The 15,000-nt window shown below is 41.6% G+C and overlaps 1 protein-coding gene across 1 annotated transcript in view; it reads right to left on the reverse strand.

The window, feature by feature from the left end:
* Positions 1 to 707: 707 nt before the first annotated feature.
* The window catches only part of LOC143286079 (lon protease homolog 2, peroxisomal-like), a 28,945-nt gene continuing 14,652 nt past the window's right edge, over positions 708 to 15,000 (reverse strand). The window contains exons 11-17 of the mRNA XM_076593648.1: positions 13,731 to 13,810; positions 12,034 to 12,266; positions 10,496 to 10,758; positions 9,220 to 9,432; positions 8,118 to 8,315; positions 6,175 to 6,285; positions 708 to 5,300 (exon numbers count right to left, since the gene is read on the reverse strand). Of these exons, the coding sequence (XP_076449763.1) occupies positions 5,187 to 5,300; positions 6,175 to 6,285; positions 8,118 to 8,315; positions 9,220 to 9,432; positions 10,496 to 10,758; positions 12,034 to 12,266; positions 13,731 to 13,810 (1,212 nt within the window). The 3' untranslated portion in view covers positions 708 to 5,186. The remainder of the gene's footprint in view (positions 5,301 to 6,174; positions 6,286 to 8,117; positions 8,316 to 9,219; positions 9,433 to 10,495; positions 10,759 to 12,033; positions 12,267 to 13,730; positions 13,811 to 15,000) is intronic.

The raw sequence follows: 15,000 nt of genomic DNA on the forward strand, positions 1-15,000 counted from the left end.
AGCTGGAAATAGAAACAGGGAGACATAAAGGCATACCACCAGAGTTATGGCTTTGTAAGGTTTGTAACATGTCTATGATTGGGGATGAGTTTCATTTTATAATGGAATGTCCCAATTATGATCAGTTACGAAATAAATATGTTCCTAAAAAATATTTGTCTCCAAAATTGGTTTTTAATTTTTGTAATATGCTCAAAGGAGGCAAAAAAATCATTTTAGCTGTAAGTAAGATGATTAGATTTGCAAATGTTGCCTAGCTACACTTTTGGAGTTAAAAGACATTTGTGTTTTCTCAACTTTTATGTGACATGGTTGTGTATTTGGAAATGTTTGTTCTGGGCATGAAAAGATTATTTTGCAGTAATCCTCCATACTCCCATAGGAGTGAAAGGATAATTAAAACTTGAACTTGTGTGTGTGTGTGTGTGTGTGTGTGTGTGTGTGTGTGTGTGTTCCCTCTTTTTGTATGACTTAAAGGGTAGAAATCAAAGGAAGAAAATGTGTTCAAGCAAGCGTATATGCACACAGTAACTGTGGTAAAACATCCACTCCTCCTTACAGATCTTCAGGAACACACATGTGTCTTAAATGTACATATCTTAAGCTGAATATGTGTACACAATACACCAAAAATACCCTCATGCACAGGTTCAGCTGTCAACCCTCCTCTTCCCTTTCACAAACGCACACAGATGTCAAAACAAACATATAGACACATGCCAAAATGCATGTTCTCAGGAAAACCTGTTTATTTTTCAATCAGTCAAATGAATTCTCAATGTCAGGAATTTCAATGAAACTTGACATAAAACACATGTCACAAGCCAGGTTTGACTGCATTGCCCAATTCAGTTTCTCAGTATGTGAGTGCATGTGCACACAAGAGAAAAGCAGATGATGCATGCAAGAAAGCATGTGTGTGTGTGTGGGTGTATGCGTGCGTGCACATGTGTGCCTGAGTTCATGTGTACGTGCTTTAGTGTATGTGTGTATTTCAAACATGTAGCCTTTATTTGTAACATGCCGTAAAAATAAAATGTTGTTAGTATTGTGAGAGATATATTTGGATAAGATAGCACAAAAATATGCATGCGTGAGTGTGCATTTGTGCTGCAGGGTTTAGGTTTCATGTCGGTCAACAGTCACTGACACATACAATTTTCAAATGGCCCATTAATGGGAGCAAGTTTGTCACTTGACTTACTGATTTTTTGTAGTCTGTCATGCTAAAAGGGCTTTTGCAGATTTCTCTTATTCTCCTGCAAATAATCACGATTGCAGTTTCAAACTCTGAAAGATATAAATATAATCATTACTGTTGTTGCTCTGCAGTTCAACATCAAGCAGACCAACGCTTAGGAAAAACAAATCAAAACTTGTACAGTGCCACTAGCGTATTGTGAAAGGTAGCAGAAAAACTGTGCCAGTTTATCTTTTTACTTTCCCACCAGTCTCCTTGACTGAGGATGACTTCAATACATGTAGAACATTTCACTGTAAGATATCATCATTCGTATCGTGGAACATCCCTGCATACTAGTAATGTTGAGAAAGATTGAATGATTGATTATAACAGTTGCAACGTCTTCCATTCTGCAAGCGTCTGGAGGGTCTGAGAGATTTCTTCCGAGATCTAATCATGACATATAGTCTACAATTGGACTTTTACATGCACAACTGTTTTCATTTCGTCAGTTGATGAGTCATAATTCATTTTCGGGTATGTTTGTGCTTCCATAACCCAGCTTACATGTACTGACTTAGATAACATTATCTTTAAAGTGCGTTTGATCTTCTTCCAGTGTATACACTTGAATGGAACTAAACAGATCTGCACATAATGCTGGCATGACACTTTTTGATCTTTTTGAGGCATTTAGATTTTGCAACCACAGAGATTCGGATTCCAACAAAGCAAAGTGCATTCCTAAACTGATTGGTATGACACTGACACAAATGATAGTTACGCTGTAGATCTGATGTCTTTCAAATGTACTGCTTTACTTATGTTCCTACTTTTCTGATATATGAATTAGACCATAGTGTGAGCTTTTAGTAAGTTTTACTATCCAGAGCAGTCAGCATAAATCAGTGTTTCAGCATTGCAGAATAACGTTTAGTAGTGAAGAGGGCCTATGTTGTGTTGTCCATGTTCATTATGACACAGCAAACAGTGATGAGCACATAGTACACACACACACACACACACAACACATAATAAACTCCATTTGTATAAGCCAAGAGCCTAATAAATTAAACATTTTGACTTTGACACACACACACACACACACACATATATCTATCTATCTATATATATATATATATATATTCAATACCAATATTTTTGGGGTGTGGGATGGTCTGATGCGGGTGTTCGGTGCTGGAATAATTAATCTTGGCCCATTAATTTTAGAAATGACCCATAGATTCTGTGTTGAACCAGTCAAATGACCCATTGTATCCCGGACAAAAACCTAAAATCTGTGTGCAAACATGTGATTGTGTTTTTCTTGACTGATACTGAACACACAGTCACAAAATCCACTTACAGACTGATTCATTTCCAATGACTGAACATTCTGTTTATAACTGATGTTCAGATAATACATTGTCTGATGAAATGAAATACTGGTTACATCAAATATTTGTTTCCAAAATACCCAGCAATGTTTGTCATAATAAACATATTTCAACAATCATCACAAACTTACACATCATGGCACATTCTTACCAATATCTCAATGTACAAGCATATTCAATAACCGTCAGTGTGCCTTTCAGTTTTCAAATGACTCAACATTTACTCAGCAAAATAATATTTGCATAAATCATGCAAATACCAATACGATTCATGCAAAAGCAATCAAGTGATGAAAAAATTAATCTTTCATTCATAACTGGCTTTTACTTTGCAAGACACATAACTGGCCAAATCAATCGTTAGTAATAATGATAACTGAACAATCAAATATCATTCACCAATACACTCAGAAATGTCATTAATGAATGAAATAAAGTACCTGGATTAGATGTAAAACATAATATAAACGGAAAATGGAATTTCTTTTACACCTTTACAACAACAAACAAACAAACAAAAAAAAACCCCAAATAAACCCCCAAACTTCTTCACATGGGAGTGTGTGTGTATCCACTTGTGATGCATGTGCGTGTGAATATGCAGCGATAGTGTGCTGTACAGTCCTTGGCAAAGAAGCCAGAAAACTTGTCCCAGACTTTTCTCTTTCTTTGATATAATGCAGCCTAGGCATCAGTCTTCAGGATGAGGTGGAAACAGCATGACTATGGGTGCAGCATGCACTAAGCACCATGTCAGAAAGGTCTCCTTCTTTTGCAGTCATGGGCTCCAACTCCTGCATTCATTTGTACATATGAGTGGGCTTTACATGTATGACCATTTTTACTCCACCATGCAGGCAGTCAAAACGGTTTTCAGGGTTGTGTATGCTGGGAATGTTCTTGTTCTACAATCTATCAAAATCTGATACAGATCTTTAACATGCATACTTAATCTTTTCCAAGTATATGCGCACAAAGGGAGTTCAGGCACTAGTAGGTCTGCACATGTTGACCTGGGAGATCAGTACAATCTCTACCCTTAACCAATCAGGCACCAGAACCAGGATTTGAAAATCTAAACTTTAACTCCCTCTGGACGAAGGGCCCTGAACAAGGTCCCTACCGCTTAGAACTGTTTCAGACGAAGGAGACCGATCAGTGCTTTAGATAGTTTTGAATTTGGTGTGGTACCTACTTTACATAATGACGTAATAAGCGAAGAATAGCTTAACTGACCTTTCCACTCTCCACAATGCAACATGTTGCTGTGCTTGTGAGAGTTCATTTCTTACCCATACAAATGGGTTGTCTGTGGGGAAAGTCAGGGAAGCTAACTGGAGTTCTAAGTGAGTTAAGTATTCAGCTCTTGCACCTGTTGTCAAAAGACTTAGCATTTGCACCTGTTGTCAAAAAAGCCTTAACATTGAGACAAGGCATTGCTTTGGACTAACTTAGGTGCAAAATTTACTTTCAATAAGTAAAATTATCCTTATAGACTTCACAAAGGTATCATCCTTTCTTACCACATGTCACTGGCTTTATCATACCACAATACCAGTCTTTGGCTTTATCATACCACAATACCATTCTTTGGCTTTATCATACCACAATACCATTCTTAAACTGGAATGAAATTGGGCATATCATATCCTTTCTTTCTTTCACTACATTTTCAACCATGCACGAAAAGCATTTAATTAATCAACTAACCAACAAAACCAACCACCTCAAAAAATAAAAACAAACCAGAAACAAAAACATTTCCAAAGTTTACTCCATTCTCCCCATCAACTGTTCATGAATGGACAGTTCCCCAGAGTTATCAAGGTCACCAGAGAATGCATTCCTTTAATTTAATATCACCAGAAACATAAACTGATGTCGTTAATGAAATGAAAATATATTTAACCATTTTTAAACACTCAGAGTAAAATCCATCTTTTCTGAATATAGTATGTCTGGTTCAATGTCATCAATGAAATAATCACTTAAATTTTATGTTTTGAAAAAAAATTTTTGTCATCCGCTTATGCACTGTAAATTTTACCATTCTGGGCAATGGATGTCTGGTTAACTGAAAACCCACACTTGCCCACAACCAGAATTAACAAGGTATGGAATCACCCCTCCTTGTAAAATGTGTTCAGTAAAGGAAACTGTAATGTTGGCTATGCAATAGTCCATGGAACATTGACAAGGTAAGTTGTGGGATAGACCATTTGCTATTAAAGCTTTTTTACTTTTTTCCCTACTTTGATTATCACAAAGAAAAAAGTCAACAATTAAAGAGTCAAATTCAAACTCAGGAGGAAAAAACATTAAAAAAAACACACAAACAAACACACAAACATGCAACAATGTGAAAAACACAAAAAAGCAACAACATGGTTTTTCATAATATCTTGACATCCGCATATTCCTTTAGTGCACATATAATCCTCCATTCCTCTCAATTTTCTTTCTTTCATTCTTTCTTCCTTCTTTGTGTCACACAACAACGCACTGAATGCTGTTACACCTTTGCAGCAGAATTCCTCCACCCCAGCCCCTCACACCCTGTCAAGTCCCAGGTGCAAGGAAAGGGCAGGAAGTTCTCTGCCCTTGTTTCACAACTTTGCAGCCAGGTCTGTTTCCGGCGGAACAAGAGCAGGTAAGCCGTCATCGAAGGCAGCGTTGAGCACATCCTCCACCCTTGAGACCAGGATAATGCTGAGCTCTCTCTGTAACATGCGCATGCACACAGAGTCAGTTTCAGTTTCCAGTTGTTGTTGCATATGGTCTGAACCACACACTTTTGCACATTTTTAGTGGTTTCTTTAAGTACCGATGCTTAGTGCTGGGCATATAGATGATGTATATATATATATATATATATATATATATATATATATATATATATATATATATATATCTGGAGTGATGGCCTAGAGGTAACGCGTCTGCCTGGGAAGCGAGAGAATCTGAATGCACTGGTTCGAATCACGGCTCCGCCGCTGATATTTTCTCCCCCTCCACTAGACCTTAATTGGTGGTCTGGATGCTAGTCACTTGGATGAGACGATAAACCGAGGTCCCGTGTGCAGCATGCACTTAGCGCACGTAAAAGAACCCACAGCAACAAAAGGGTTGTCCCTGGCAAAATTCTGTAGAAAAATCCACTTCGATAGGGAAAACAAATAAAACTGCACGCATGAAAAAATACAAAAAAATAGGTGGCGCTGTAGTGTAGTGACACACTCTCCCTGGGGAGAGCAGCTTGAATTTCACACAGAGAAATCTGTTGTGATAAAAAGAAATACAAAATACAAAAATATTTGTAAATCAAACAAATCCTCTCCCTGATGCACTCTTTCTCTGATAAAACAGCAGCAGTGGGTATCTTCTCTGTAAATTTTACAGACTTTTTGTTCTATACATTTCCCCCCCAAGTATTTTCTTTTTTTAGTTTCACGTCTTTTCACTGGCAAGTGATATCCGACAGATTTTCCCAATTATATACGTATGTATATGTATGCATCTACATGCCTATATATAAATCATGCATGTGTGTTAAATGAAAATTAGAACATTACAAAAAGAAATCCTGGACCTCACCTTGATGTTGGAGGGGACGTCATGCAGATCCTTCTCATTGCGGGCAGGTAGGATGACTCGGGTCAGTCCTGCCCTGTGAGCTGCCAGCACCTTTTGCTTGATGCCCCCCACCTGTCACACACAGGTGTACACAGTCAGGGTCACCTGTCTCACACAGGTGTACACAGTCAGGGTCACCTGTCTCACACAGGTGTACACAGTCATGGTCACCTGTCTCACACAGGTGTACACAGTCAGGGTCACCTATCAACACACAGATGCACACAGTTAGGGTCACCTATCAACACACAGGTGTAAACAGTCAGGGTCACCTATCAACACACAGGTGTAAACAGTCAGGGTCACCTATCAACACACAGGTGTAAACAGTTAGGGTCACCTATCAACACACAGGTGTAAACAGTCAGGGTCACCTATCAACACACAGGTGTAAACAGTCAGGGTCACCTATCAACACACAGGTGTACACAGTCATGGTCACCTATCAACACACAGATGCACACAGTTAGGGTCACCTATCAACACACAGGTGTAAACAGTCAGGTTCACCTATCACACACAGGTGTAAACAGTCAGGTTCACCTGTCACACACAGGTGTACACAGTCAGGGTCAGCTATCAACACACAGGTGTAAACAGTCAGGTTCACCTGTCACACACAGGTGTACACAGTCAGGGTCAGCTATCAACACACAGGTGTACATAGTCAGGGACACCTATCAACACACAGGTATACACAGTTAGGGTCACCTATCACACACATGCACACGCTCAGGTTCACCTCTCACACAAAGGTCTACACAGTCACGGTCACTTGTCTCACATAGGTGTACACAGTCACGGTCACCTATCACACACAGGTGCACACTCAGGTTCACCCAACACACACAGGTGTACACACTCAGGTTCACCTGTCACACACAGGTGTTGGCAGTCACAGTCACCTGTTTCACACAGGTGTACACAGTCAGGGTCACCTGTCACATAAAGGTGCACACATTCAGGGTTACCTACACAGGTGTACAAAGTCAGGGTCACCTGTCACACGTTAGTGTACACAGGATCTCCTGTCACATACAGACGTACACAGTCAGGGTCACCTGTCACACACAGGTGTACAATGTCAGGGTCACCTGTCACACACAGGTGTACAAAGTCAGGGTCACCTGTCACACACAGTGTACAGTCAGGGTCACCTGTCTCACACTGTGTACAGTCAGGGTCACCTGTCACACACAGGTGTACAAAGTCAGGTTCACCTGTCACACACAGGTGTACAAAGTCAGGGACACCTGTCACACACAGTGTACAGTCAGGGTCACCTGTCATATACAGGTGTACAAAGTCAGGGTCACCTGTCATACACAGGTATATACACTAAGGGTAGCATGCATGCACAAGACGCTTCTGTATTTGTAAGGCAATACCCCTCAATTTGTAAAATGTTCACAAAAAATCATAGAATATGATGTTCTTGTGTATTAGGTGCCGTTAGATTATGAGCTTACATAACTCAAATGTAACTCTCCGCATTATTTTCTTATAGACACCAATTTATCACAATTTCTACACTAGCAATGCTGTTTTATATGTACAAAGTGGATTGTCAGTACTGAAAATGTGTCAGAACAGGCCTGCACATCTCTGTAGGGGGGAAAAAGAATGAGCAGTGTGGGGGCTATACCTCTGAACTGGCATGGATATACAGAACAGAAAAAAACAAGTCAGTCAATGGTTTAATTACGACCACGTACAACCTCAGCTAGCAAATTTGTATATGAATGTTTCAAAGAACACATCACATATTGATTAGGACACCGTACATTTAGTTTGGGTTGTTTTTTTTTTGTCTCTTCACTGTTGTGTCCATAAGCCTTCCATTCACGGTTTTCATGACAAATATGATTCTGTTTCTGGTTCAAACAAACAGGAGAGACACCTACCGGCAAAACAAGCCCTCTGAGGGTGATCTCCCCTGTCATGGCGGTGTCGGAGCGCACACAGACGTCAGCGAAGAGGGAGATGAGGACGGTGATGACGGTGACCCCAGCAGAGGGGCCGTCCTTGCCGACAGCTCCGGCAGGAAAGTGGATGTGGATGTCTGTGGTGTCCAGTTCTTTCTTCAGAGTGTGGCCGAAGATCTGCAGCAGTGTTTGGGGTGTGGGGGGGGGGGGGTTAATTGTTAATTGTTGCTTATAAGGCCATATAGGCAAATAACACTGCAGAATGGACAGCTAGTGCGCATCCCCGTGTTTACAATTACACTACCTAATTTGCCAGAGCAAAACAGCACAGATAGTACATCATAGACTGCAGAAAAGAGAAAAAAGTGTCAAGGCTTGCTTGAAAAAAGAAAGGGGAATGGAGTGGGAAGGGAGAAAAATGAGACAACAGTGAAGGAAGAAAAAAGGCAGAAACAAAGAGTGATAGAAAAGAGGAAATTCCTAGCACAGAATTTCCAGAAGGCGGGGATGCTATTTATACTGAAGGACCCCCCGGTGTCCCTACAGGGGGAAGGTGAGGGGGTTAGACACATGTCGTTGTGTGATTGTGCATGTAAAAAACATAATGCTGACTGCCAGATGGTGAACAGTTAACATCAGCATGACAAACCTGGTGCTGGGTGACATCAAGATAAACACTAATAATAATAATGATTTAAACATGATATAGTGCCTTTCCATGTAAAACATGCTGAATTGCAGTGTACAATGTAAAAACTGAGTAAAACTTGCATTTAAACCATTTATGCCCACAATCCCACTTTGCAGAGTCCTACATCAGTTTAAATCTCTGAAACTTTACAGGTCCAAGCTTGATCAAGAGAGGTCCTGTGTGCACCATGCACTTAGCGCAAGAAAAAGGACCTATGGCAACAAAAGTGTTGTCCCTAGCAAAATTCTGTAGCAAAATGCATTTTGATAGGAAAACAAAACAAAAAAAAAACTGCAGGCAAGCTGTCTCCCATGGGAGAACAGCCCAAATTTCACACAGAGAAATCCATTGTGACAAAAAAGAGTAATACAATACAATACAATGACATACCTTGACAGCATTAGCTCTGAGCCAGCTCCGAGCCAGGTTGGCCGACTCCTTCATGACGTCCCCCAGTTGTCCTGTCAGCGTCAGCTTCCCTTCACCGCTCATGCGAGTCGCCTCCACGAACATGATCTCCCCGCCCATGGGCGTGACGGCCAGACCCACTGCCACACCCGGCTGACTCAGGCGCTGGCCCATCTCTGGTTCGTACATTGGGGGCTGTGGGCAGAAAGAAATCCAGTAAAAATGCTGTGTGCTAGATGCAGAGATGCCAACCCCTATCAAGTGTTTGTAGGAACAATCAGGAAATTTCGTAGGAACATTTTGAATTTGGTAGAAACACTTGGAGCCACATCAGCAAACCTGTATTTTATCTATAATCATATAAACACTTGGGCTTAACTGCAACATGACATAACTGCTACGATTGAGCTCGTTAGCCCACTCAATGCTGTTTCAGTGTAAACATGCACACAATTAGCTGAGCATCATCACATGAGACCAAGGTTAGTAGTGACTGCCTTGGCCTCATGATAGGTCTAGAGCGTCTGGGTAATGTTATGACAGGAAAGCATGTAAACATGCTATGTAGTTGGAAACGAACTCCTCAGAACAATTTTGACGATGGTGTAACATCGGAACAAACTGCTATCGAGCGTAACAACATACGGTGAAATCTCAACTGCTGGCATCTACTGGATGGAGAAACAGAGGTATAAGGTCTGGAAGAAAGTAGATACTGGACAATCAGGGACCGAATCGTGTACCTTCCTTGACACTGTTCCTACAGTGGAAAGGGGTCACATTACGTGAAAATGTTGAATACTCAACACTCATTTGATGTTCTCACAATGGAAATGCTCAAGCTCCATAAAAATACCAGAGGCTCTGAGATAATCAATCATAAGCACATTTGCACAATGGTGAACTCTCCAATCTAATTCCCTCCCCCACCTCTTTTTTTTTTTTTTTTTAAAGCAAGACAACATTCAAGTGCAAATCTGTTTACCCAAAAAGAGCTCGTCTGAACTAATTTGTCTTGACATTACATCAACGCACTGCGACTGGTCATGATGAAACCCCCCACATGGCGGCTGGCATCATTGTAACAGTCAGCATATCGCCCCGACATTTTTGAACAATCATTGAACATTAAAACATACAAAATCATGTCCATGATTAAGCTCCCTCGCAGATAATGTTACTTGGAAAAACGACTTATGCTTCCTGGATTACTACTTAAAAAAAAAAAAAAGGAAGAAAAAAAAAAGGGCTCACTCACCCCCAGAATGTCCTCCACAGCCGCCTCATCAATGACGATGGGCATCTCAGGGGGGTGCATCATGGTTGTCTCCTCTTCCTTGTCCCCCCCTTTCAGCACCGCCTCCTTCCCCGCCCCTCCCTCCCTCTCCTTGTCAGCTGCCACCACCGCGTCCTTGGCGTGTCGGGACTTGGTCTCCATCACCTTCACCGCCACGGCGCGACAGATGGCCGCCACACGGCGCTCCAGGGTCCGCACACCTGCCTCCCGTGTGTACTTGGTGACTGTATATATAGCAACAATGTGTACGTGGTGACTGTATATATAGCAACAATGTGTACGTGGTGACTGTATATATAGCAACAATGTGTACGTGGGGACTGTATATATAGCAACAATGTGTACTTGGGGACTGTAAATATAGCAACAATGTGTACTTGGGGACTGTAAATATAGCAACAATGTGTACTTGGTGACTTTAAATATAGCAACAATAACAATTTGTACTTGGTGACTGAAATACAAATACAACAAGTACCCAACACAAGCAGTGTGTACTGTTATCATCATGATGATCATTATTATTATATCTTGATCATCCTCATTACTCAGCACAAGCACAAGGTGTACTTTTATCATGATGATATCATGATCCTCCATGTTACACAGCACATGCATATGTATTGTTATCATCATCATCATCATTATTATTAAGCCCATGCAGGGTGTACTGTCATCATCACCATGATCATCATCCTCTCATTATGATATTTTGTATTTGTATTTGTATTTCTTTTTATCACAACAGATTTCTCTGTGTGAAATTCGGGCTGCTCTCCCCAGGGAGAGCGCATCGCTACACTACAGCGCCACCCATTTTTTTTGTATAGGACAGGAATGTCAGACCCCTGCTGGAGTTTGCACTAGTGGGTCACGGTTAAGTATGTGTAATTAAATGTATTTTTTCCTGCGTGCAGTTTTATTTGTTTTTCTTATCTAAGTGGATTTTTCTACAGAATTTTGCCAGGAACAACCCTGTTGTTGCTGTGGGTTCTTTTACGTGTGCTAAGTGCATGCTGCACACGGGACTTCGGTTTAACATCTCATCCGAATGACTAGCGTCCAGACCACCACTGAAGGTCTAGTGGAGGGGGAGAAAATATCGGTGGCTGAGCCGTGATTTGAACCAGAGCGCTCACATTCTCTCGCTTACTAGGCGGACGCGTTACCTCTTGGCCATCACTCCACATATCACGATCATGATCATGATCCTCCTCATTACTCAGCAAACGCAGGGTGTACTGCTGTTATCATGATCATCATTATCATCCTCAATATCATCACGATCATGATCATCCTCATTACTCAGCACACAAAGGGCATACTGTTATCATCACCATGATCATCATTATCATTACGATATCATCACAATCATGATCATCTTCATTACTCAGCACACAAAGGGCGTACTGTTATCATCACCATGATGATCATCATTATCATCACCATGATCATCATTATCATTACGATATCATCACAATCATGATCATCCTCATTACTCAGCACACGCAGGGTGTCCTCGGGCAGCACCAGCTGTTGCTCCGTCAAGCCATGGCTGTCCAGCTGCTTGGCCAGCAGGTGGCGCTGCGCGATGTGCACCTTCTCCTCCACGGTGTAGCCCGGCACCGTCAGCAGCTCCATGCGGTCAAGCAGGGCCGGGGGTATGGTGGCCATCGTGTTGGCCGTGGCGATGAACAGCACTTGCGACAGGTCAAACGCTATGTTCAGGTAGCTTGAGAGTGTCAAGGTCAAGGTCTTGTGTCATGACGATGCGGCGAGGGAGAGAGAAAAAGAGGGGATGGGATGCGTGTGTTCTGTGATGATGTAAGATGAGAGAAAAACAAAGGAATACATGTGTTCTATGTTCAGGTAGTTTGGGGTTTAGGTCAAGGTCTCATGATGACGCAGCAAGAGAGAGAGAACAGAGAGGATGAAATGCATGTGTTCTGTGATGGTGCAGGCAGGTGAGAAAAACAAAGGAATGCATGTGTTCTGTGACGGTGCAGGCAGACAAGAAAAACAAGGGAATGCGTGTGTTCTGTGACGGTGCAGGCAGGTGAGAAAAACAAAGGAATGCATGTGTTCTGTGACGGTGCAGGCAGGTGAGAAAAACAAAGGAATGTGTGCGTTCTGTGACGGTGCAGGCAGGTGAGAAAAACAAAGGAATGCATGTGTTCTGTGATGGGTGCAGGCAGAGGAGAAAAACAAAGGAATGCATGTGTTCTGTGATGGGTGCTGGCAGGTGAGAAAAACAAAGGAATGCATGTGTTCTATGATGATGCAGGCAGTTGAGAAAAACAAAGGAATGCATGTGTTCGGTGATGGTGCAGGCAGGTGAGAAAAACAAAGGAATGCATGTGTTCTGTGATGATGCAAAAAGAAAAAAAGAAAAGAAAATGGAATGTGTGTGTTCTGTGATGACAAGGGGAGACTGAAAAAACCACCACCAAAATCGATGGAATGTGTGTGTTCTGAGGTGACGCAGGGACACGAGAGAAATAAGAAGATGGAAAACATGTATTCTGTGACAATGCAGGGAGACAAGAGATAAAAAAGAAAAAGGAACTGAAATCAGGAATGTGTGTGTTGTTCTAATGAAAAAATGGAAAATGTGGTTTCTTTTTTCAATTGAAAAAACACATATACTCAAAAATTCACAGAGAGTATCAATCATGAACACAGGCGCAGATGAAAAATGACAAATATAATAATTCTTTTTTCAGTTTCAAAATTACAAAAACACATACCATATATCCAGACATACATGCACACTCACAATGAAAATGGTTGCATGCACACCTACACACACACACACACACACACACACACACACACACACACACACTACCTTCCCACAATCAAATATATGCATGCTAAAGTCTACACACACACACACACACACACACCACACCCTTCCCACATTCAAATACATGCATGAAATTCCATACACACACACATTCACACAACTGTCCCACAAACACATATCTATGCAAACCTACACACATATACATCTTCCCACATTTAAATTCTTGCATGCAAATATGCACACAACTTTCCACATATAAACACATGCATGCACACCTTCACACACAAACACATGCATGCACACCTACACATGTAAACACACCCACACCCACAAACATAACTTTGCAACATATAGACATATGCAAACACACAAACACACACAGAAGGATACTGGTCGACAAAGTTGTGGTTCTGTTCTGGGTCCAACACTTCCAGCAGGGCTGCCGCTGGGTCTCCATGCAGACTGGTGCTCTGTCCACATCACAAACACTCCCATCATCAACACTTTGCATCAGCTGATGATGATGATGATACGGATACTTATATACGCCTAATCTTAGTCAAAGACCAAGCTCTTTGCAAACTCAGGGTTACTTGCCTGCCTGGGTAGAGCCGACTGATAGCTCCCGTTTAGGCATTTATCTTTCGTTTCCTGTGGTATCATTCAATCAGGTTTCAGTCACGCACACATATACTCACAGACATATAACATTTTATGTGTATGACTGTTTTGCTTATTTACCCTGCCATGTATGCAGCCATACTCTGTTTTTTGGGGGTGTGCATGTTGGATATGTTCTTGTTTCTATTACCCACTGAACGGTGACATGGATTACAGGATCTTTAACGTGCTTACTTCTGTGCATGTATACACACGAAGGGGGTTCAGGCACTAACAGGTCTGGACATATGTTGACCTGGGAGATCCCAAAAATCTCCACCCTTTACCCACCTGGCGTCCTAACTGAGATTCAAACCCGGGACCCTCAGACTGAAAGTCCCATGTTTTATCCACATGGCTATTGCACCCTGAGAGGTGAAAGTGTTTCAGTCTCACAATCCTGGTCACGATGCCTGGTGGGTCAAGGATGGATATTTTTCCTACCTCCCAGCTCAACATATGTGCAGACTTGCTAGTGCCTGAACCCCTAGTGTGTACACAAATGCAGAAGATCAAATGTGGACATTAAAGATCCTGAAATCAATGTTGGTGGGTTATAGAAACCAGAGCATGCTCAGCAAGCCCAACCCTGAAAATGGAGTATGGTTGCCTACATTGTGGTGTGAAAACGGTCATACACATAAAAGTAAGTGAACACGGGAGGTGCAGCCTGAGAGAGATTCACCCCCCTTCTTTCTCTTTTCTTCTTTGGTAGTCATGGCCTGCAACTACCCACACTACACCACTCGTATTTCTGAATGGGCTTTTATGTGTATACTACTACTTCGACTAATGAACACTTATTTATCACTTTTTCTTATAAAGAACTCAGAATGCTTTATATTCTACATTTTACAAAACTCACATTAAACTTTAAATGATGAAAATAATAAAATAAAACAATTCACACACTCACTGCCACACACATGCTAATGCTGTGTTGATCTTAGTGGATGTGGGATGGTGGTGAAGTGTGTGTGGGTGTGACAGTGAGCGAAAG

The sequence above is a fragment of the Babylonia areolata genome, chromosome 9 (genome assembly GCF_041734735.1).
Source record: "Babylonia areolata isolate BAREFJ2019XMU chromosome 9, ASM4173473v1, whole genome shotgun sequence".
Classification (NCBI taxonomy): Eukaryota; Metazoa; Mollusca; class Gastropoda; order Neogastropoda; family Buccinidae; genus Babylonia; species Babylonia areolata.